The sequence below is a fragment of the Lingula anatina genome, chromosome 2 (assembly GCF_051362555.1).
Source record: "Lingula anatina isolate TDL-2025a chromosome 2, LinAna3.0, whole genome shotgun sequence".
NCBI lineage: Eukaryota > Metazoa > Brachiopoda > Lingulata > Lingulida > Lingulidae > Lingula > Lingula anatina.
In genome coordinates this window covers 21,356,875-21,378,271 of record NC_141768.1, presented here as the reverse complement: position 1 = coordinate 21,378,271, position 21,397 = coordinate 21,356,875, and the positions used below count along the sequence as shown (strand labels likewise).

At 35.8% G+C, this 21,397-nt stretch overlaps 1 protein-coding gene across 2 annotated transcripts; it reads right to left on the bottom strand.

The window, feature by feature from the left end:
• Nucleotides 1–4: 4 nt before the first annotated feature.
• LOC106156030 (alpha-mannosidase 2x) lies at nt 5–21,393 on the bottom strand. 2 transcript variants are annotated; one of them, XM_087004593.1, is made up of 23 exons: nt 21,222–21,393; nt 19,966–20,031; nt 16,144–16,362; nt 15,192–15,336; nt 14,674–14,845; nt 13,956–14,083; nt 11,281–11,454; nt 10,580–10,766; nt 10,008–10,185; nt 9,503–9,705; nt 8,786–8,968; nt 8,281–8,395; nt 7,744–7,811; nt 7,256–7,421; nt 6,894–7,030; nt 6,522–6,615; nt 6,017–6,139; nt 5,579–5,690; nt 4,807–4,943; nt 4,431–4,572; nt 4,123–4,256; nt 3,337–3,642; nt 5–2,933 (listed from the first exon to the last, which is right to left on the bottom strand). In XM_087004593.1, the coding sequence occupies exons 1-23, from the start codon at nt 21,336–21,338 to the stop codon at nt 2,781–2,783; spliced, it is 3,459 nt and encodes a 1,152-aa protein (XP_086860719.1). In that variant the 5' UTR covers nt 21,339–21,393; the 3' UTR covers nt 5–2,780. The 2 variants fall into 2 exon arrangements, with proteins under 2 accessions (XP_086860719.1, XP_086860720.1); XM_087004594.1 differs by having other exon boundaries at nt 16,144–16,344.
• Between the last annotated feature and the right edge of the window lie 4 nt (nt 21,394–21,397).

Sequence of the window (21,397 nt, the reverse complement as noted above, 5' to 3'; positions counted from 1 at the left end):
AACATATGAAGACAATTTTATTGAAATTTAAAAATGTATCACGAGTTGTTTAAATAAGGTGGAATATGTCACTGCCCTCTTTCATAAAACCTTCACTAGTCAACTTGGGGCTTGTTGCCCCAGTTTCCTTTTCATTTGAAATAGTGTACTTTTATTTTTGCCTTAAATAGGGTTGCTTCTATGAACTACAATGGAGTTGTTAATAAAAGGTGACAAAAAACATCCACTCTTAACAGTTCACATTTTACCACAATAGAATTGTCATATAAATGCAAAATTTCTTGCTCTGCAAGTTTTTTATCTGGACCAAGCTTTAAATAAATATCTATCCAGTATTTTTCACAATATCATAATTAACATACAATTGAATATAATGAAAGTTCCCCTCTCCCAATCAAATTTGCATCATACATCATTGGCACGCTGCTATGAATGGACTGATGTCAGTGATGTTTTCCAATATTTTTCTCTATAAATTATTAAAATTCTGATAAAATGGCATGGTTTATATACAAATGCAATGACAAAACCTATAAAAAGTCTAAATGGTACAAGATATTCCGACAAGGTTACGTCTTTTGCATATCCAGGAGGCACCTTGTCCTTTCTTTCTCAAGTCTGCACCAGTTAAACAAAACTGGTGTTAATGTTGATTACAAATCTATCTAATCTTGCCTCCACCTCCATTAAATTTGGCCCAACTGTGACCCCTTGCAAGTTTTATGTTACACTTCATTATTCAGTGAAAACACAAGTTGAATCCACAAACACTTACACAATAATGATAGAAAGAATGGACTGTTACAGAATATCATTTTGAATTTTAATTCTCTGTAAAAGATACACATCTGACATTGAACCTCCGTACTCCCATGGGGGCATAATAATACTAATAAAAAAAAGCAATATTTTGATAAACAGCTCAAGCTGTCTAATGATGGTAATTCAAGCAAAAGAAATGCTGACTAGACTTCACTGACATTTAAAAATCATCTGTCCACAACAAAATACATAAATTGCATATTTATACATCCTCAATACTGTCAAGAACCCAATTCTTAGTGCGTCTAACTGGGCTCCCATTTTTTAAATGTATTTAAATTACTGACTTAAGCCAATAAATTTCACATCATCCACATATTGTTGATTAAATTAAGAAAATATGACTTGGGCTGGTACTTGTTTTTTCATAAAATAATAATTTCCAATGCAAGCCTGTATCACTTTAATTGTATATATATTTAATTTTCGCCAAGGGCAAGTTCCAGGGCTCAGCTTAGTCACTAAAATGGGGCAGCTGACAATGCAAAGTTGACTTTGTTTCCTTGGCCTAAAAGGTTTTAGAAATAATTGGTCCACAATAAATGTATTTGACATGTCTAAATGGACTAATGTCACCACTGATAGTCAATACAATCACAATTTGCTGTAGGTCCTTCATTAAAAGACCAAAAAACAAGGTAAGTGGCCCTTTAGAATTACAACTTCTGCAATTACAATTTAGTAGGCCGAGATCTTGGCCCAAAAACTGACTCTTCTTTTTGTTAAACAGGCCTACAGTTGACTTTGAGCCTGAAAATATCTAACTGGGTATAACATGGTAATATTGCATCAGAGATCACAGTATATATATATATATGTGTGTGTCAGTACCATTACTGATGGCGCTGTATTTACATTGATGGAATGTATTATTGCATTACACATGCTTGGACACTTTTATTAACCAAAAATAAAATTGGCAATATATCACCCAAAGAAAGCTTGGTGGTCAATTTCGTACTCATAAACTAAGAGTAACATCTGGCACATACTTTTCAAATGGTTACCATAAGACACAAGTAAAATGGGATAAATAACCAAGGCAAATGAAATACCAATATTTCCATAATATGTGTCATTAATTATTAGGTTTATCCCTTATGGGCAAAAAATCCTATGTAGAACAGGTATAATCACCAGCTATTATCTTGTCTGATATAACTGTAACTCCTCTTCCCCCCCCCTCCCCTCCCCAATCCAAAACCCCTTATAAAATAAGTTCATACTAATACCGAACAACATCTGCTTTCTTCTCATTTTGTAAAGATATCCACAAACAGACTAGTTTTCAAAACAGATCCAGTCATTCTAGAGCATAGATATGTTCCTAACTTTTTCTTAAATGCACTATGCATGGTAAACATTAAAGGTATGCCTTGGTGTCAGCACCATTACTGATAGTACAGTACCAATGCGAATGACTGTAATAAAGGATAACTATTCGTAAAGGATAACTATAATTACTTATCTCTCATTTCTTGTCAGCCTAATACCATGCAATAAGTGCAATTTTAAATTCTAAAATAATTATTAAAATCTTTTTAGTTTCTGGTCCACCAAACACTCTACAGACACTTAAGGATTCCGAAATTAGATAAATTAACATTTTATGATACAAAACTAAATGCCACTGCACTTAAAACTTTTGTCACATAAATAATTTAATACAAAACAATTATCATTTTCTATAATCAGTTTCAGGCATCCAAGCTGAGAATCTTCCAAGTCAAATCTTGAATGCTGTTCTTGGCTTCCAGTGCTGAAACATGGACATTAAAACATCCAATTGTCATCATGAAAAAGGGCATTCAAAATCCATCTCTAATATGACTATTTTACCCTGAGCTTCAGATCCCACGCACATCAAATTTTCCACATAAATGCCCCACAGTTCACTGACAGTCGTGAAGATCGCCCATCTGAATCTTAAGCTCAGGGTCAACTCCATCTCCACAAACTCAGCTCAAGTGAACTTTGTATGCATTTATTTCCATGGGGTGGATTTGTACGGCTGTAGTGAGATCCACATTATGACTGTCATACATCAATGAAAGTGAGGTGGAAGTTGCCTTGGTTATCCTTGGGGACTTCAGCATGCCCTCAAGTGTAAACTGAAAATGAAAGTTTTTTTTTTATTTTTGGTATAAACTTTATAGTTTATGTTCAGTACCAAACTCTTTTATGGAGATGCAATAATGTCCTACAGAGTTGGAGAGTTTTGAGGAGTGAAATGCTGAAATTCAGAGAGGGAGCAGAGATAAGTCATAAAGAGAAGAGAAGAGACACAATTCATGCAGTCAATTTTTTCAATCGAGTTTCAACAAGGGCAATTGTGAGATATTTTTAAAATTGGCTAACAGTATCTTGAGGGTAATTCTAATATTTCTATTATAAAGACTAAATTAAATATTGTTATAGTGTTTTGACATGATCTCACTGTATTGTCTAGTTTGAACACGTAAAAAAATACCAACACAAAATATAGCCAAATACACAACAGGAAATCCAACCCACCTGTCCACCTGATATACTGCACTTGAATCCATATGCTGGATAAGAACAATCAAATGCAAATCTATGAACAAGTAATGCTGCTGTTTGAGATGGTGTGAAATCCCCCTCAGCTATCTGTAGAGTCCTGAGGTTTAGAAAGTGAAGTTCACATGGTAAATCAGCAGTGAGGGCCGAATACTGTGGCTCCAGTGGTGTAAGTGTTGTGACGTGCTGTGACTGAGGAATGATGTGCATGGGATGCAACAAATCCAAGGAGGACATCTGCCCCAGTAGAGACGGATACCCCATTGGCTGTGTTGGAAGGGGCTGAAAATATAGAAAAATAAATGAAATTATTCAGCAATAATATTCACTTGTGTAACTTCTTAATTTATAATCATACAAAAACAATCAAAAACAGGCAAGTAGTGTTCAAAAAGTTTATTGCAAAATTACCAAAAAGATGTAAAACAATGTTCACATTGAAAATTTTAAAAATCTTATATTCATGGCAGATTTGATATTTAGTTGAATCAATCATATATATATATATATATATATATATATATATATATATATATATATATATATATATCAAATCAGCTAAATTAATTAAACTGTGACAGCTTTAATCTTCATGATTAAGAAGTAATAAAAGACTGAGAATGATCTAACAAACTATAACCTCAATTAGGTGTCCAAGGGGAAATGTCTGAACTGGAAAAATGTCCACTGACATCAGGCCAGCAGCCCATGTTTACAGAATGTAGCGACAACAATTTTTCTCCACAAAGTGACCTCACTTACCTTGGCGTCACTTAGCTTCCTTTCCAATAATATCCTGAACTGATAATCAGTTCTTTTGTTGTCCTTCACTCCTTGCATCAGCCCCCGGTTATCATCTTGCATTAGACGTCTGTCCAGTACAACCTCCAACCAGCCTGTAAACAAAGCCATGTGGTACAACTGTATCTACTCAATAAATTCAAACAATATGATTTAATAATCAGGATTTTGATCATCAGTAAAATATCATTCATCAGGCCTTTAATAAACATTCTCCTTATCACTTCCTTATCTGAAGAAATTGGGGGACTGACTAAAACTAGCCATACCAGTTTTGAGAGAAGAGCCTCCCAAACTCTGTGCAGTCATGACACTGAACCGAGACTGTCCATCCTGAATATAAGCCATGGTTGAGATAGGATAAAAGTTGGCTTGCAGAGGTAGTTTCCTTTGCATTTTCCTCTTTTGCATCTAAAATAGAATATATCATTTCAGACTGTTGCAATACAAATCAATATAAACAACAGGAGTGGATGCACAATTTGTCTATCAAATTTTATGATAGGAAAGATCTATACATCAATGGCTTCATCATTTAATGGAATTAATCACTTAATAAAGTTTTAATTACCACAGAAGCACAGTAAGGGAAATGGGGACGTTAAAGGCATTAAACAAATTTAACCCAAACCCATATCTCAATACCTGAAATCCATTGAGATCAGTGAAGAACTGGCCATCACTATTTTGGATATCAGTCATTAGCCTCATAGCTATTTCATAATTGGACTCCCCACGGATGTCAACTATATTGTGTATGCCTACAGATGATCCACTGGTGCCTGAAACACATGAAGATTGCACCTCATTAATCATACTGTTAATTTAAAGACATAAATCTTAACATGAGGGTGCCTGAGCATGTGAATTATTCAAATAACATGGACTGGCATGGCAAATTATGTAGCAGCACAGTTAAAAATAAATCACTCTAGGTCTGGATTTTGCCAACAGAAAAATATATTAATCAGTTATCTAATAGTCTTTAGCCTTGTGGTTAAAAATTCCATCCTCTCTCTTCTCACACACACACACACACACACACACACACACACACACACACACACACAGTTGCACTCAAGCCAAACAACATTTCATTGTTTGCACAGTGGTAATTTAATTAACTCCATTTAATTGTCTTCTAAAATGATTTAGACTTTATCCTGGATCTCTCTTCATGCTTGGCCACATCCAGTAATAAGTCAGTATCTGATATACTTGACTGCCATGCATGAGCAGACACCACATGGCACTGACAAATAGAGTATGCAACTCATACTACAGTGCACAGTGAGGACAAAAGATCTAGGCTTGGCGAAACTTGCAGTGTGCATATCATGCATTTATTGGAGATGCATCACACCTGGATCTTTTGTTCTTGATATCCTTGGTATAATGTCTATACTTAACTACCTACCTGGAGAGTTACAAACCCTCACAGTGTGTTCTACATGGGGGATGAATACATGGACCTCAGACATCAGGGCACCTTGTACAACCCGGATGAATGGGTTTCCTACATCTATATTCTGATGAAAAATATATTTTTCAATAATTAATCAGTGACTATAAGACACAGTGATTATTTGAATTAATTAGTGAATTTGTGATATTCTCCATAACTGTTGCAATATTTTTGTTAAAATTATAATAATATTTTAATAAGCTCTAAATTTTCAATCAATTACCATATAATGCTCTGGATTCTTTTTTTCGAAAAAGTACACCTTTTTTAACATGAAACCTACTTATGCTTTACTGCTGGCAACAGAACCTAGATCGAATTTTGATTTATAGAAGGCATTTTCAAGCCAAAAGGGCAATTCATTTGAACCTCCTAACACCCTCTGCTTACCTGAGCAGGTCCATTTGGCAGGAACAGGTAAGCCCCACTCTTCTCTTTAGCATTAATGGTCCCATACTTTACAAACTGCACCTGGACTTGGTTAACTTGGCCATCTTTGACTGTGGTTATAGACTAAAAATCAAGCGGGGCATTGCATAATGTTTCTCAACAGATGTTGAACAATCACATCAAATATGTAATTGAAATAGAATATTATATACTTGATTCAAAAACACAGTCTTAAAAAGGGCTATCAAAATTTTGCATTCAATAATTTTTTTCAAAAATCATAATAAAGAATATTTTGTAGAGTAACCACATTTTGAAACTTTTGAAAGATATTAATGAATAAAAGGTATAATTGTTATATATATATATATATATATATATATATATATATATATATATATATATATATATATATATATATATATATATATATATATATATATATAATATTTTGATTTTTTTTTATGAACAATATTATCATAATTAGATGTCATGGAATATATACCTTGATCATTCCCCCATTTGAAAACTGCACTTTCATATCTGAATTTTCAATAGAAAACTCTTCAGTTATCTTTCTAAAAATTTTAAATGGTCCCCTGCAAAACAAACAGAAATGGGCATATGTATTACAATTCATTATATGTTAGTTAGTGGAAATGACAATCGGTAGTTACCATTTAAACAAATTTAAATACTTAGACTATAAACAAATAATCAACCAATGTTATCATTTTTTTTCTTTTCCAAATAACTAAAATAAGTTTCTCATTTTCATTACTTAAACTAAATAAGTCTATCTAAACATAACAAAAATTCCATAACAAAGCAAAGCCAAATATATTTTGTCAGTGAAGAACTCTGAATGTGTGCTCACCTAGTAATTGAAGTGGTACTTTGAGCATTATACATCACAATAACTGGAAATGTAGCAGATGGATTGGTTCCTTCTTGTACTTTACGGATAGTATATTTACTGAGACCAAGAGCAGGTACTTGAGCAACAAATGAAACCTGAAATTTAAATTTGCACTCTATTTACTGAGCAACAATGAGCACCTACATGAAAAATGAAAATATGAGGCATTTAATAGATGAAAATATACCTACAAACTTTGCCAGTTAGTCTCTTCCGTCCCTATGGAGTAGAATCACCCAAAACATTTGAGTAAAATTACACCTTTTCCGTTTAAAAATAATTAAATATCAGGTTGAAATAGAAGCAAAATAATCACATACCTTATAAATGTCAGAAGAAGACTCTTCATTGTTCATCCAAAAGAGGTCTGTCTGAGTCTGAACAACATTTCCAAGAGGGTCTTTGACTTCTACAAAGGGTTCAGATACATACAGCCTGACGATGTCTGATCTCTCTTGTGAGAGGGAATTATACAATATCACAGTCCTGAGGGAAAAAAAACAATAATAGATCAAAAAAAATAAATTTTCATCAAAAGAAACACTTTTCATCAATATAATCATGAGTAAATACAGCTTCATTACTTTCTTTAATCAAGTCCATATGTTTTGAAGTATTGATTGAAGAAGATGAAAAAAAGCATTATACCACAAAGTTACAGTCAAGCTCTATCTAATTGAGAAATACATAATATTCTTAAAGAAGAAGAGCAAAGATTTCCACTATATAAAATAAATGAAATTTTCAAGACTATGCTTATATGCTTGTGTACTCATGTGTACCTTCCATACTCATAAAGGCATGTTACCTTGGTTCTGGTAATAATTTGATAACTGTCTTCTGGGGAAGAGAATCTTGTGCAACTCTTTGCTCATCCTGATAAAAAAATAAGTGAATATATAAAATTGCATACATTAATCCAATATAAGCATAAAAGCCAAATGAAAATAAAACCTCAATGATGAATTTATAATCAGGTTTAGCTCTCAAGTCAAAAGATGTAATTTTATTTTGCTTTCTAACAGCTGCTAGTTCTAATCCCTTAAACAAAAAATCCCTCAATCACTTGATTTGGACAGAAAAAGTAAATTCTTTGTCTGATCATTTCCAACTAAATAACTGTTTAGGGTCAGAATAATATTCCAGTGAAAATGTTCTGTCATCTGAGAGAAAAATTATGTTCAAGTAAGCCCAATTAACTTACATGTCCTAAAATCTTTACACAAATTATCCACAATTGATTTACTAAAATCAAATCATCACTCAAAAGGATTTTATTCTAATGAGCACCTGAAGTGAAGCATATTTTAGTGATATGATATAAATTAATAGGTCAAATTCTCACCACATCAAAATAAAGAGTTGAAGGATCATGCGCATATTGACTCTTGTCTTTTGCCAGAAGGAAGTGAGCACACACACTGATCACAGTCTTACAGTTCTGCATGCCATTAAGTATCCTGGAATAAACTTTCATATTATATTGCAGATATCGTACAACTATACACATCAACAAGCCTAACTGAATTTAGAATCTGTGATAAATTAAAATGACTTCATCAAACATAATATTATGGCTTAGGGAATGATATACTTATCTATCAAAAAACAGCCTTTGGTCTTTGAATTTTGGATATCATCAATAAACACAGTGATAAACTCTGATTAATTCCTTTTAAGAGTGCTTAATCAAAATGATACACCAAAAATCCATAAAAATATACCATTTAGACACCTTTAGAATGTTTCACAAAATAGCCTTTCTCTTTCAGGTTTAGAATATCAAACAGACCATTTTGTCCTATTTTTTTTTCCTTTTTACAAATCACTTATCCAAAGATATGACTCACATATTAGCATAATCGATAACAACATGGTCTTTTCCTGTTCCAGTTATGGCGTCATGATGTTGAAATAAGGCAAGACTTCTCCTTGCAACTATAATTTTCTCCAACATAGCACTGGCAGGGAATGTTGATGAAGCTTGTTTTCTGGATAGGGCAGTGGCCAGACTGTATAAAACTTCTGCTTTCCTGAAAAAAGTTTTTAAACTTAAAAACACTATTCCTTATGACACATTTGATTGTAATTAAAGGTTCTTTCATCTTCAACCAGATTTCATTATATAACTGATTTAATATTGATACAAATGAAATTTGTCTATAAACAGTATATTATGCTTTGATTGAAAACACCCAAGAAAAAAATCATGCTGAAAGATACTTTAGTACCACTTGTTAATGTATGCATGTAGTTTTCAATCATGCATTGTTTGATTCACAAATTTATTGATACATTTATAATTTCATTTTTGCATCCTTCTTTTGTGCTCTTCTCTGTTTTGATTTAGACAAAGAACTTCGTCATGTCATGATTCCCTCTTAAGTTGTTTTATCTTTGTGCCCCATCTTCATGTTTACGCTTTGTACTTCTTTCTTATACAAACCAATTTCTTGTTACTTATCCATTTTCTATTCTCATCTTACAGTCATTGATAAATAAAATCAAAAATATTATATTTGTCTTACAGTTACACTAAGACATGATTTCATATCAAAATATTATACCTCAAATTAGACTCTGCTACTCTATCTAAATGTTTATAGAATGGTCTAGAAGTAAAATAGCCACTCCAGTAATGGTCATCACGGTCAGCATAGGTGAAGAAGTCTCCAGCCAACTGGGGGTAGCCAGTGGGAGTGTCGTCTGCTTCTGTGCCTGCCCTCTCTCGCAAAGCATCAAAATAATCAGAGAGGGTCCCAAACTGAGCCTACAATGAGGAAATTAATTGTACAATATGGACTAAAATATCTTACAATGGTTTACCTGTACTGAATCCTTTCTCAGTAGAAATCAACAGAATCTGTTCCATCAAACCTGTAGTACTTTTAAATGAAAAGAAACACTGATAACACTATATATTAATTTAAAAAAAAAATTTTTTTTCAGGTCAAGCTTTACTAAGCTTCCACAAATTTAGACAACATCAAAACACTACAAACAGACTAACATACTCTGAGCATAATGATGCAGGCCACCCTGAAAAAAATCTTTAACCATTATAAGAATTACCTGCACATGCCAATCTGGTTTGGCATTCATGTAGTCAAAAAGTTTCTTGTAATTTCCAAACTGGTTTTCCCACTCTTCTGGCTTGTCATAGCGGAAGTCATCTCCCAGTATAACTAGGACTACATTATTTCTGTACAAAGAAGCCTTCTTTCTGTACTGGTCTAGTAGTATCTCAGCTCTGAAAAGTGTGTACAGTAAACCTATCAGTATAACAAAGAATATGTTAAGCTGTGTTATGCATTCCAAGTTACAATAACAGAACAACAGGTAAAAATAAGAGTTATCATCACTCATATATTTTAACATCTCACAAGACATCGTCCTCAGAGAATTAGGTTACGTGTGTTATTATAGCCAGAAATGCAGAAATATGGCATGAAACTTTTTACCAAATCAATTTTTATTGGTCCACATATGTCACTAATAATAATAAACTTATTTACACAGTATAAAAATTTTGAAAGTTTGAGTAACTTTCAATTTACATTTTCTATACAGCGTTATTGGTTAAACTTAAATAAATAATAGCAATGATGGGTTCTTAAAATTTCAATTAAATAAATGAAACTCACTTCTGTGCCACATTATTATTTGTAATGGGTACTGGAGGCACTCTCCATGGACAGGTTACCCTGCCCCCTGGAAGACGTTTGAAGTCATACTGACAGCAGATCTTGGGGTCGGGACCACAAGTGTGGGGGACATCGTAACTGTAGAATGGCATCATATGGCAGAACATATCTGTGCTTCCATCATGGTCTGAAAAAGAGAGAGAGGTAATCTATGTTTTGATATGTTCTTCGGCTTGAAAATGATATCAGATTGTGAATTTTTCTTTTGTGACAAACTATGGTTCTCACCAGTGGCAATAACTAGAGATGCTAGTGCAGACTGATGAAGATGTCATATTGACAATGAAGAGTATCAGTGTGTAACAGCATGAGATATCGTAGTGTGGCAAGCCTCTGTCGAAGATGAAAATAATCAATTTTATAAATATAGGCACAGTGAGGCAGTTAAGTGCAGCAAGTGTGAGGCAGTGTGAGGCAGTTAAGTGCAGCAAGCCTTTGCTGGAGATGACAAAAGATCAATTTAATATCTGGTGACTTGTATATTTTTTCAAATACCAATTATATTCAATTATAGATAAGTAATAGCAATGAAATCCGTAATCATCATCCTTCCACTATGTATATACTAACAGAAAATTCCACAGAAAAATTAGTCATGAATCTCAAAAGGTTGAAATTAAAACATCATGAGAAACAATTACCCCAATTCTGTCTCCATAGAAACTCAAGATTTTTGGTCTGAGCTAGGTATTTCTTAACTGAATAATGCACCCTTTGAATCAACATATTCTTCAAGCCCATCCTCTTCAAGAAATACGCCATAGTTGGAGAATGGCCAAATGGGTCAATGGCCCAGCCAGACTTGGGTTTTACCCCTACAATGAGATTTTAAGCATGGTATTTCTAGAAATAGCACAAAAAGATATGACAAAATCTGTACACTATAACTATGGAAAGTTCAACTAATTATAAAACTAAACAAAACTAGAGGATCAGAGAGGCGATACCGCCTCCGAATATTGTACCACCAGCTGGAGCAAGCGCATTCATATAGACCCCCACATATACAAAATAAGGAACACAGCCACCAGTCTTGCGCTTGACAAGCTGTAAAAATGCAATCAACAAGAATTTTCAAAATATGCAAAAAATATATACATTACTAAAAATGGTACAATCAAAGTTAAGTTCATCGCAAGGTAGGTCAAAGGTCAATTCCAAGGTCACAGTAAATTGCCAGTATTTGACTTCCTATTCAACTTCAATAGTAACTATGGGCCTATCTCTGCCAGGTTTGGAGTTAAAAGAGAAAGAAATTAGCAGAGTTCAGTTCATGATAATAAGTAGGTCAAAGGTCAATTTCAAGGTCACACTTAGATTGCCAGTATATGACTTCCTATTCACGTTCAATAGTAACTATGGACCTATCTCTGCCAGTTTTGGAGATAAAGGGGAAGCAAACTATGCAAAGTTCAGTTCATGGTGAAAAGTAGGTCAAAGGTCAATTTTAAGGTCACTTTTAGATTGCCAGTATATGACTTCCTATTCAACTTCAATAGAGACTATGGACCTATCTCTGCCAGTTTTAGAGATAAAAGGGAATCAAAATTTGCAAAGTTCAGTTCATGGTAAAAAAAGTAGGTCAAAGGTCAATTTTAAGGTCACATGTAGATTGCCAGTATATGACTTCCTATTCAACTTCAATAGTAACTATGGACCTATCTCTGCCAGTTTTGGAGATAAAAGGGAAGCAAAATTTGCAAAGTTCAGTTCATGGTGAAAAGTAGGTCAAAGGTCAATTTTAAGGTCACATTTAGATTGCCAGTATATGACTTCCTATTCAAGTTCAATAGAAACTATGGACCTATCTCTGCCAGTTTTGGAGATAAAAAGGAATCAAAATTTGCAAAGTTCAGTTCATGGTGAAAAGTAGGTCAAAGGTCAATTTTAAGGTCACATTTAGATTGCCAGTGTATGACTTCCTATTCAAGTTCAATAGTAACTATGGACCTATCTCTGCCAGTTTTGGAGATATAAGGGAAAAAATGTTATAATTTTGGAGTTACCATAATGTGCCATAAATTTCCTACAGAAAAAATTAATTAAAATAAAGAAAAGGTCATTTTGGTCAAAATTCTTGAAATGGGAGGTGCTCTGAAGTTCCAGATGTTCAAATTTGATGAAATAATGTCATTTTTGACCACAAGTTGTCTGCTTTGCCAAGCCTTATGTTTTATTTTTCCGGAGTTCAAAATTTATTATCCATTACCGTACTGCACATTTTGCTTTCACCACCAATATGTACTTTTTGATACAGCGTAACTCGAAAACCGTATGGAATACAAAAAAACGGAGACCACCTACAGTGTTGGGCTTTACATGCTCTACAAAATGCAAAAAAGAATGGGTGTCTAGCATTAACGGTTCCCGAATTAGAGACAGTTTTCAGTTTCGATATCTTATGGCCGCTACTCCCGTGAAAATGCACCGATTGACCCCAAATTCACGGAGATGAAAGATGACCTGAAGGGTAACACTTTCCATTAATATTATTAGTTAAGTCTGTGTGGTGTCTGAATAAGACCGCAAATAATTTTTTTTTCGGCAAAAATTTTGTTTTTTTGAAAATTTTGGCCCATTTGACCTTGAAATAAAGGTCAAAGGTCAAATCCAAGGGCATATTTGAAATCTACACATATGACTTTTGGAAAGCTGTCTGTAGAAATTTTTCCCATAATTCCTTCTGTAGGGGAGATAATTAGCATTTAATTTTGCCATTTTTGGACAAGGGTGCATTGCAATGAGTGCCACACCTAGACCCCAATACCGACAAAGCCCAAATTTTACGTGGAACGAGTTGAGATTATAGGTGACCTAAATCCAAGAGATGGGTATGGAGGCCCTTACCGTCTAGGAGGAGAAGCGGTAACGGTGACTTGGCGGCGGAGCCGCAGGAGCCGGCGGAGCCGCAGGAGCCGGCGGAGCCGGCGGAGCCGGCGGAACATACGGGTCGGGACTAAAACCATGTGTACCGCCAGCGCCTACGCTGGTGGTACAATAACATAATTGAACCTAGATTATATATTTAAAAGAAGGGATGAGGTAATAGAGGTAACAGTATAATCACGTGTATACACTGCAATCAAATATTACTTTATCTAATAATACAACCTGTTTATTTGTACAATGTTGTTACCTGTGGTTCTTGTTGTACCTTTTACAATTTGTTTGTAGTCAAAATAATGACAATTAGCATAAAAAATAAAATATATTAACATTTTTCAGACAAGGCAAATTACTTGAAGAACCATTTTATGTGTAATGCTGGTCTTCTGTTGATCTTATAAAAGCCAGAAATAAAAATTTCCACACCCACCTAGTTCATGTTCCAGCCACTGGTGACCCTCTATCATCTGGTCAATCATGGCCGAGTAGTGTGAGACCGCCTCATCATTCATTACCCAGCCACCGGTCACTATCTCAAACTGACCACTCTTCACCAAGCTACAAAATACCAGAAGTCATGAATTTCAGAGTGTAAAAGCATTAAATAATGACTGATCAATATATCAGATGTACCACGAACAAGTCACCTTTTTATTTCCGTTTTGTATCAATTCTTGCCAGGTAAATCATATTACACTAAATGTATTTGTATCTATTAGCCATTCAGCAAATGCCAATTGTGCACTTCATTAGTATGAAAATATAATGAAATGTGATGATTAACCCACAAATACAATGTGTATTAAATAATACCATAGAAGATGTTGAGAACTACCAATCCAGGCATGGTGCATCTTGCATGCAGGCATGGCACACATAATTGCCAGCTGTTAGACCATGCCTTGGTCTTATGTTCTTAATATCCACTGAAGTATAATTCTGATACACCACTCATCAACAAGGTCTATGTGTTAGCCACTTCTGCTTTGCACTAATGCATATCACACACACCTCTGGGAGCATCTTCAAAATGTCTGTATCTAACAACCTCCGCTTCTGTTGGGAATTGAATCAATGACTGATAATACAGTAAGTATAAAATCATCTGTTTAGCAATATAAATGAATGATTAACAATCATAAGCCTACCGTCTTACTCTGCCCTTCATACTTTCATCCAGATCTTGCCACCATCTTGAGAAAAATGAAATTTCCGCATACATAAATTTTCTTGATGAGTCGGCTTCAAGTTTGGTCACCATGTTGTTCAGGATATGCCTAACTTGGTCACGGTAATAAGCTTCAAATGTTTTGATCCAACCTAAAATATTCATAATGATGTTCTAGAAAATATATGTAAATATCTACCCCTCTTGATACGAAAGCTAGTAAATCTTACCTCGTTTCCCAAATTATTTCAATTTAAAAGTTAATTTTTTTTCATAATGTAGCTATAACTCATTAAATATTCAAATCTTACATAAAGGTAAAGATCGAATCAAAAATTTCTACACTGTATACCCATAAATTTGCCATAATGCATAACAAATAAATTCAATTAAAAATCACATTACCGGTTTTACTACACAAAGGTACCTTCTCTGGAATGAAAAGAAAATGTTTTATCTTGCTTAGTTAACCCTGATGTGAACTGGGCTAAAGCGTACCTGGATCACAGTGAGAGTGTGGTACAAGGATGACTTTGAGAGGCTTGTCTTGCCAGGTGCTGACATCATAGGAGATAGGGAACCCCTGCTTCCACACACCTCCATTTGGATTATCAAAGGGAATAAGATCAAACACATTCAACATCTGAAACAAAACCATAAAACAATACAATAAAATTAAAATAGAATACACGGAGTACTCTTGTAACGTTCCCAGCAACATGTGGGATGGGGACTCCCCACCAAACTAGAAGTGTGTTGAATATGTAGGTGAGTTTTGACATTTTTTAAAATATTTTCTTTGTATAGAATAACTTCTTACCTTGTTTTTTTTTCATCCCAATTGAGCTCTTAAAGTTCGACCCAGTGGCTAAGCTACTGAATGCCCTCATTTTACAGTGCAACTATACATATCACACATTAGATACATGCCTGTAATTCTGTTACTGCTTTTTTTTATTTTTAAGGCATTTTTATTGCATTATTTGCTTCATGATAAACAAGAGAACTAAACACATTGACAGGAATGATGCTGGCAACTTTTTTTTTTTTGCAGTATGAACTGTAAGATTCCAGGAAATATATGAACATGAATGACGAAATAACAATATGGGTTCAATTTCCCAGGTGAAAAATTCACACATCAAACTAATGCTTAATAAGAAAAGGGGATATTAAATTAATCATTATCTTCCTTTAATTCATGTCTCACAAATCTTATGCTATTCATAAATCAATATTGTATTACTTGTATCTAATTACACCTGGTTAGATTATGAAACACCTCCTGGGTACAAAAAAGATGACTTTAAAGAGGAATGCCCACTTTTTGGGAACTGAAGAAGAATAAAATGCAATTATGCTGGCATGTTGTTATATGCATTATCATTATTATCTTTATTTGTGTGAAAAAAAAAATTATTAAATCTCTGACTCAACCGATATCCTTTACCTGTACATCAGTGCCAGCTGGAGGTGTTTCTGCAAAACTGCACATCCCTTCTGGAACTCGGACCACATTTCTGGAGATTGCTGTGATGTTTGGTTTTATCCTAGAAGGCACTGGTGCATCGCCATGGACTTCGATATCAAGGGCATTCTTCAGTTTTTCTAGAGCTCTACTATCTCCTTGCGCCAGCTGTCCTACCACTTCCTTTATTACATCAATTGACTTAAACATAAAATCAAAGTATTGTTTTGCTAACTGATAACATTTTATGTTAATTTTAGTACAAAAAGGAGTTTTTTTTATAAATAAAATTTTTTTAAAAATCACCAGAATTCATCTTTAATATTAAGTAGGCTTCAAAAGGCACAAAATGATCTAAAATTAAAAACACATATTATGTCCAAAAAGCAGATAAAAATAATAAATATCCAAGCTTACGGTAAAGTGCCATGAATTTCGAACGGCTCTTGAATTTCGAACGATCTTAAAATCGGCCGTCTGGAGTTTTTTCTGGACCATGAATTTCGGCCAGTAAGCAATTTTGCGCGATCTTGATTTCGTGAATTTCGTACACCTTAAAATCGGCCACCGGGCTATTCTCGCGCTTATAAAGATCTAACAGTCGGCAATGTTGCCCTAGCGTACCTTTACCTGAGTACTACGTGTGCGGACCAAGGTGCAAGATAACGATCAGTACAGTTAGTTTAGGACGTTAAACAACATCGTCATATCTATTCATTCAGATAACAGGAGAATCTATTAAGAGTTGTACTGTCGGGCTGTTGTTTCTTTACCGCAGTATTCGGTGTGAGATAGCGATCGGTAGTTTTGCTTAGGCGCACAATAGCATTGTTAACAGTAGAGACTTCAGTAACAGAACAAAAGAGCAATATTAAGAGCTGCAATAAAGATAACCATTATTGCTTTCTTGTCTCGCTCAGATCGTTCACGATCTCCCGCTGACGATCTTCCGGTAATGAAGTCCCTTGAAATGTACAAATGAAATGAAAAATATTTTTAAAAATTATAAATTCCAATGGGGAGGGATGGAGGGTTAAAAACAATCGAGAACGATCTCCGGCTGACGATCTTCCGCAAACGAAAGCCACTGAACGAGTATGAGCTTTCTCGTTTCACTCGGATTGCGACGCTGACGATACGAAAATTGCGTTCTCGTCTCACCCTTTGGCTTACGAAGTCTCTTTAACAAATATGAAAATTGCCTCCTGGTCTCTCTCGGATTGCGAACGATCTCTCGCTGAAAATTTGAAATTTTCCTTTTTGTCAATCAGCTTTGTCAGTTGCCGTGCGTATGAAGGTCCGGAAGGTGTCCCCTTTCACAAATTGGCCTGTAGTTTGCTTAGTGTTTTGTACCGCATGAAGGTCACTCTTGTCACTGCTGCATACGGCGTGGAATGTGTATCTTAAAGTTCATAGAAACATTTTATTGTGTTTTGTAAGCTTTAGGAAGTAGTTTCGTCGTGACTGAATATCAGCGTACACTACAAAGTAGTACCATTCATCTCTGACGCATCATAAAAGCTAGGTACGTCAAATTACTCTAAGAAAATTTCTTACAACGTCCACGGCTGTCCCGACAAGCCAAGACGTCATTAAAAAAAAGTCGCAAGCCGTCCAGCCGTCTTTGAAAATATAGGCCGTCCGGTGATGTCAGCGGCCGTCCAAATGACGGCTGGACGGTTCGCTGGGAAAAGCCTTGCTCATACGGGTATGTTTATTTAACTAGGGGCTTACTGACATCACCCAGCTTACATGCGGGTGCATGCCTCCCAAAATTATATTAAAGGATAAAATTGTAATATATCTAAGTTTAATTGTTTGTAAATTTTGTAAAAATTGCCCATACCACCCCGTTAGTTTGGAGGGTTATGCTGGATCAAGTCCGTGTCAAAATTCTTTGAAACTTTGCAGGAAAAATCAATCTTCCTTTGTTTCTCTGGCTCCTTGTTTAGCCCGATGATCAGATTTATCTAGTGCCCCCAGGTCTGCTGGAGCAGCTCTTTGAAAATAACACACAGGTAGATTTTTATCTGAGATAAATATCGCGTTCGATACACTCAAGACAAAAGCTACCTGTGAGCTGAAGGGCACTTTACCCTCTAATTAAGAGGTAAAGCAAGTTCCAGCTAGATGGACGATTAAGATCGGACTTCAGATGGTAACTAGTATTGTTTACCTCAGTTCTGTGAAAGCAAACGATAAGGGTGTCAGAACAATGGTGCATATATAAATTATACAGAGAATTTGTACATTCAGGTGCCATTAACTTATAATCGAAGGGGATTTTCGATAATATTCCTTGAAAAGTACACTAGATTTATAGAGAATAATATCATGGTTGGCCAAGAAATTATATACGCACAGTGTATCCGTGCGTATGCCTGGTTACGCCCCTGTCGCAAACCAGCAAACCATATCCTGCTGATTACATGAAAATTGCCTTCTAGCATGGACAAAAAGTCCAAGCTTCTATGCTTGCTCGGATCGCTGACGATCTCTTGCTGACGAATATAGTAACGAAGTCCCTTGAACTAGTGTGGAAATTGGCTTATTGTCGCGCTCAGATCGCTCACTATCTCCCATTGACGATCTTCCAGTCCCTTGAACGAATATAAAAACTGCCTTTTCGGTTTACTCTAGATTACCTATCTCTCGCGTTTGTTTGAAGATGGTTTCAATGACAAAACGTACACGCTTTTCAAATGCGTACATTGACGCAACTATGCGCCAGGAAATCAGTTGCTGCTGCTGGTTAAGATTGGGTTGCCTGAGCGAAAAAAAAAAAAAACGCCCCCCCCCCCCCCCAAACCTAGTATATTTCATCGCAGACAACAATCAGCAGTCATCTTGGTCGCAGCGCACGACGGAGAGAGAACGTAATACACAGTTCGGCTGCCGTGGCGAAGGCTACCTGTGCGCCGCACATACCGATCTGCGGTCGTAGTGGCCTCCCCGCACGGAGGAGAGGCCGTAGTGTCGAGGCCGGCTTCTGCAGGGAAGGCTACGTATGCGTCGGAGACACCGACCCGCGAACGGCGAGATGAGGACGCATTCGCTCCGCCCGACTTTAACAGTAAAGGCAACGAACCTGGTCGCGGAAGACACTTATCGCAGATGAAGGCTACCTGCACGTGCGCCATAGACACTGATCGGCTGTCGTCTCGGTTTCAGTGCACGGAAAGGAGCAACGGTAACACTAAGCTTCCATAGTAAAGGTTATCTGGCCGTGGCAGACGCTAATCGTCGGCCGTCTCTCCCTCCGTCAACTCCCGTTCTGAGCGCCAGGATCGTTTTTGAAAAACGACACTTGTTTCTGGCTGCCAGAATCGCTTTTGAAAAACGACACTACTGATAACGATACTGTTTTGCGGCCCTAGACAACATTACCGCTCTATCTATGGGCCATACACAGTGATCGGGTGAAAGTACGTGTATACCTTTGGTCGTAATTACCGACACTCACACATCATACATTATGGTAACTCTAAATAGATCGTCGGGAGAAGATAACAGAAAGCCTAGCGATGAACAGACAACTTCCGGTCAAAATTGACAGAATTCCATGAAATTCGAACTTTCGGAAGTTCTGAGCATCTCCATTTCATGAATTTCGGCCAGAACGATCTTTTCCCAAATTTAATTATTTTTTACTGTTCGAAATTCATGGCACATTACCGTATGATTAGAAACATTCCTTGTACACAATTAATTGCAGCAAATTTTTTTTCAAACCACCATTCCGCCAACAAAATCAAAAATAGAAATTTGTTAATTTAATACAAATAAAAAATCTCCTATATTTACCTTGTGGTTTTTCTGTAGATCTGCTTCAATCTGGTGAATTTTAGAATCAATTACATCTACTTCATCCTGAAGTACATGCAGAACATCATCAAAAACTTTTCAAAGCTTGAAAGCATTTAAATACATCTTATAATATGCCTTATCTGTGCCTTGAAGACTTAGTTCTCTATTTCATAACTGAATTTTTCCTTTTCAATAATTTTGCATACAGTCTTTTAAGAAATAAATCAAAATGTGTATACTAATATAACTTCCATACAGCACCTACTTTTGTATTTCATGCCACTATAGTTTCCAAGCAATTAAAATGTAAAATAACAATTTGCTTAAAGGAAAACATTTGCATCAATATCAATTAGGCACCAATACCAAAATTAAAGTTGAATTAGCTTCAGCTAGTTTCATATGAAACGAGGATAGATTCCCTGTAACACACATAAACAACTTTCATTGGTCGCTTACTAGTAAATTACTAAAATAAAGTCAACATGCAAAAGAGCCAAAGAATAAACCAATTAAATCACTCAGTGAGCCAAAAAATAGCTTTAAAACTAGACCTTCAAATTTCTGGTCAAAAACCCGACATATATTTATCTGCGCCCCCCCCCCCCCCTCAAGTTCATAAAAAAAAAAGCAAAACAAGCCTTATGGCAACCAATGCATTTCAAAAACAGCCATTGGTTTGATGTTGAACTAACTCATGGGAAAATAGTCAATTATTGTTAATGTAGCAATTGACTTTTTGTAAAGGTAATTTCTAATTCAAAATATTGCAGTCATGACAAATATGCATGGTGCCTCTGTGACTATAATTTACAGATGCATGGTGATGATTTCTATCACAGTGAATGGGATTTCACGTACATAATCTTGTATCTCTAGGCAATTTACTGTGACAGATAAGCATCCACCTCTCAGTGACACCTATAAAATTAATGCTATTCTGCATGCACTAATTGGCAATCCACTCCCCTCTGCATTGCCATGGAACACGGGCTGCCATGAATCAAATCAACTCATCTCCACGGTGCAGCCATTGGCCAGCCCCCACTTTTCACCCCCCCCCCCCCCCCCCCCCCCCCCCCCCAAAACACACCTACGGTACACACCTTATCCTCCCCCCGACTTGGACCCCTCACCCACACCTCTCTCGATCTCTCTCTCACACACACACACCTCATTTGTAAACACGGACTTAAGTATTATTGTTAGATGACGAAAGCTGAAAACCCATGTCAAAATGCCGTAGATTTTACCTTTCCTAGATCTGTGTATCTTGATTGATTCATGCTGGCACTTTCCATCATCAAATACAAGGAGAAACAGACCACCCCGAACATGGCAGCACCCATCAATGCCATATACTTCTTCATTGTTGGTAATTCTAATGGTCAAACTGAGATATATTGCAGATGCATCTGTTAAACTAAAC

Coding starts and splice junctions, on each gene's coding strand:
- LOC106156030 (XM_087004593.1), bottom strand. CDS start 21,338: ATGAAGAAGTATATGGCATTGATGGGTGCTGCCATGTTCGGGGTGGTC. Junction 10,186..10,579: donor AATAATAATGTGGCACAGAA/GTGAGTTTCATT, acceptor CACACTTTTCAG/AGCTGAGATACTACTAGACC. Junction 5,691..6,016: donor TGCCAAATGGACCTGCTCAG/GTAAGCAGAGGG, acceptor ATTTTTCATCAG/AATATAGATGTAGGAAACCC.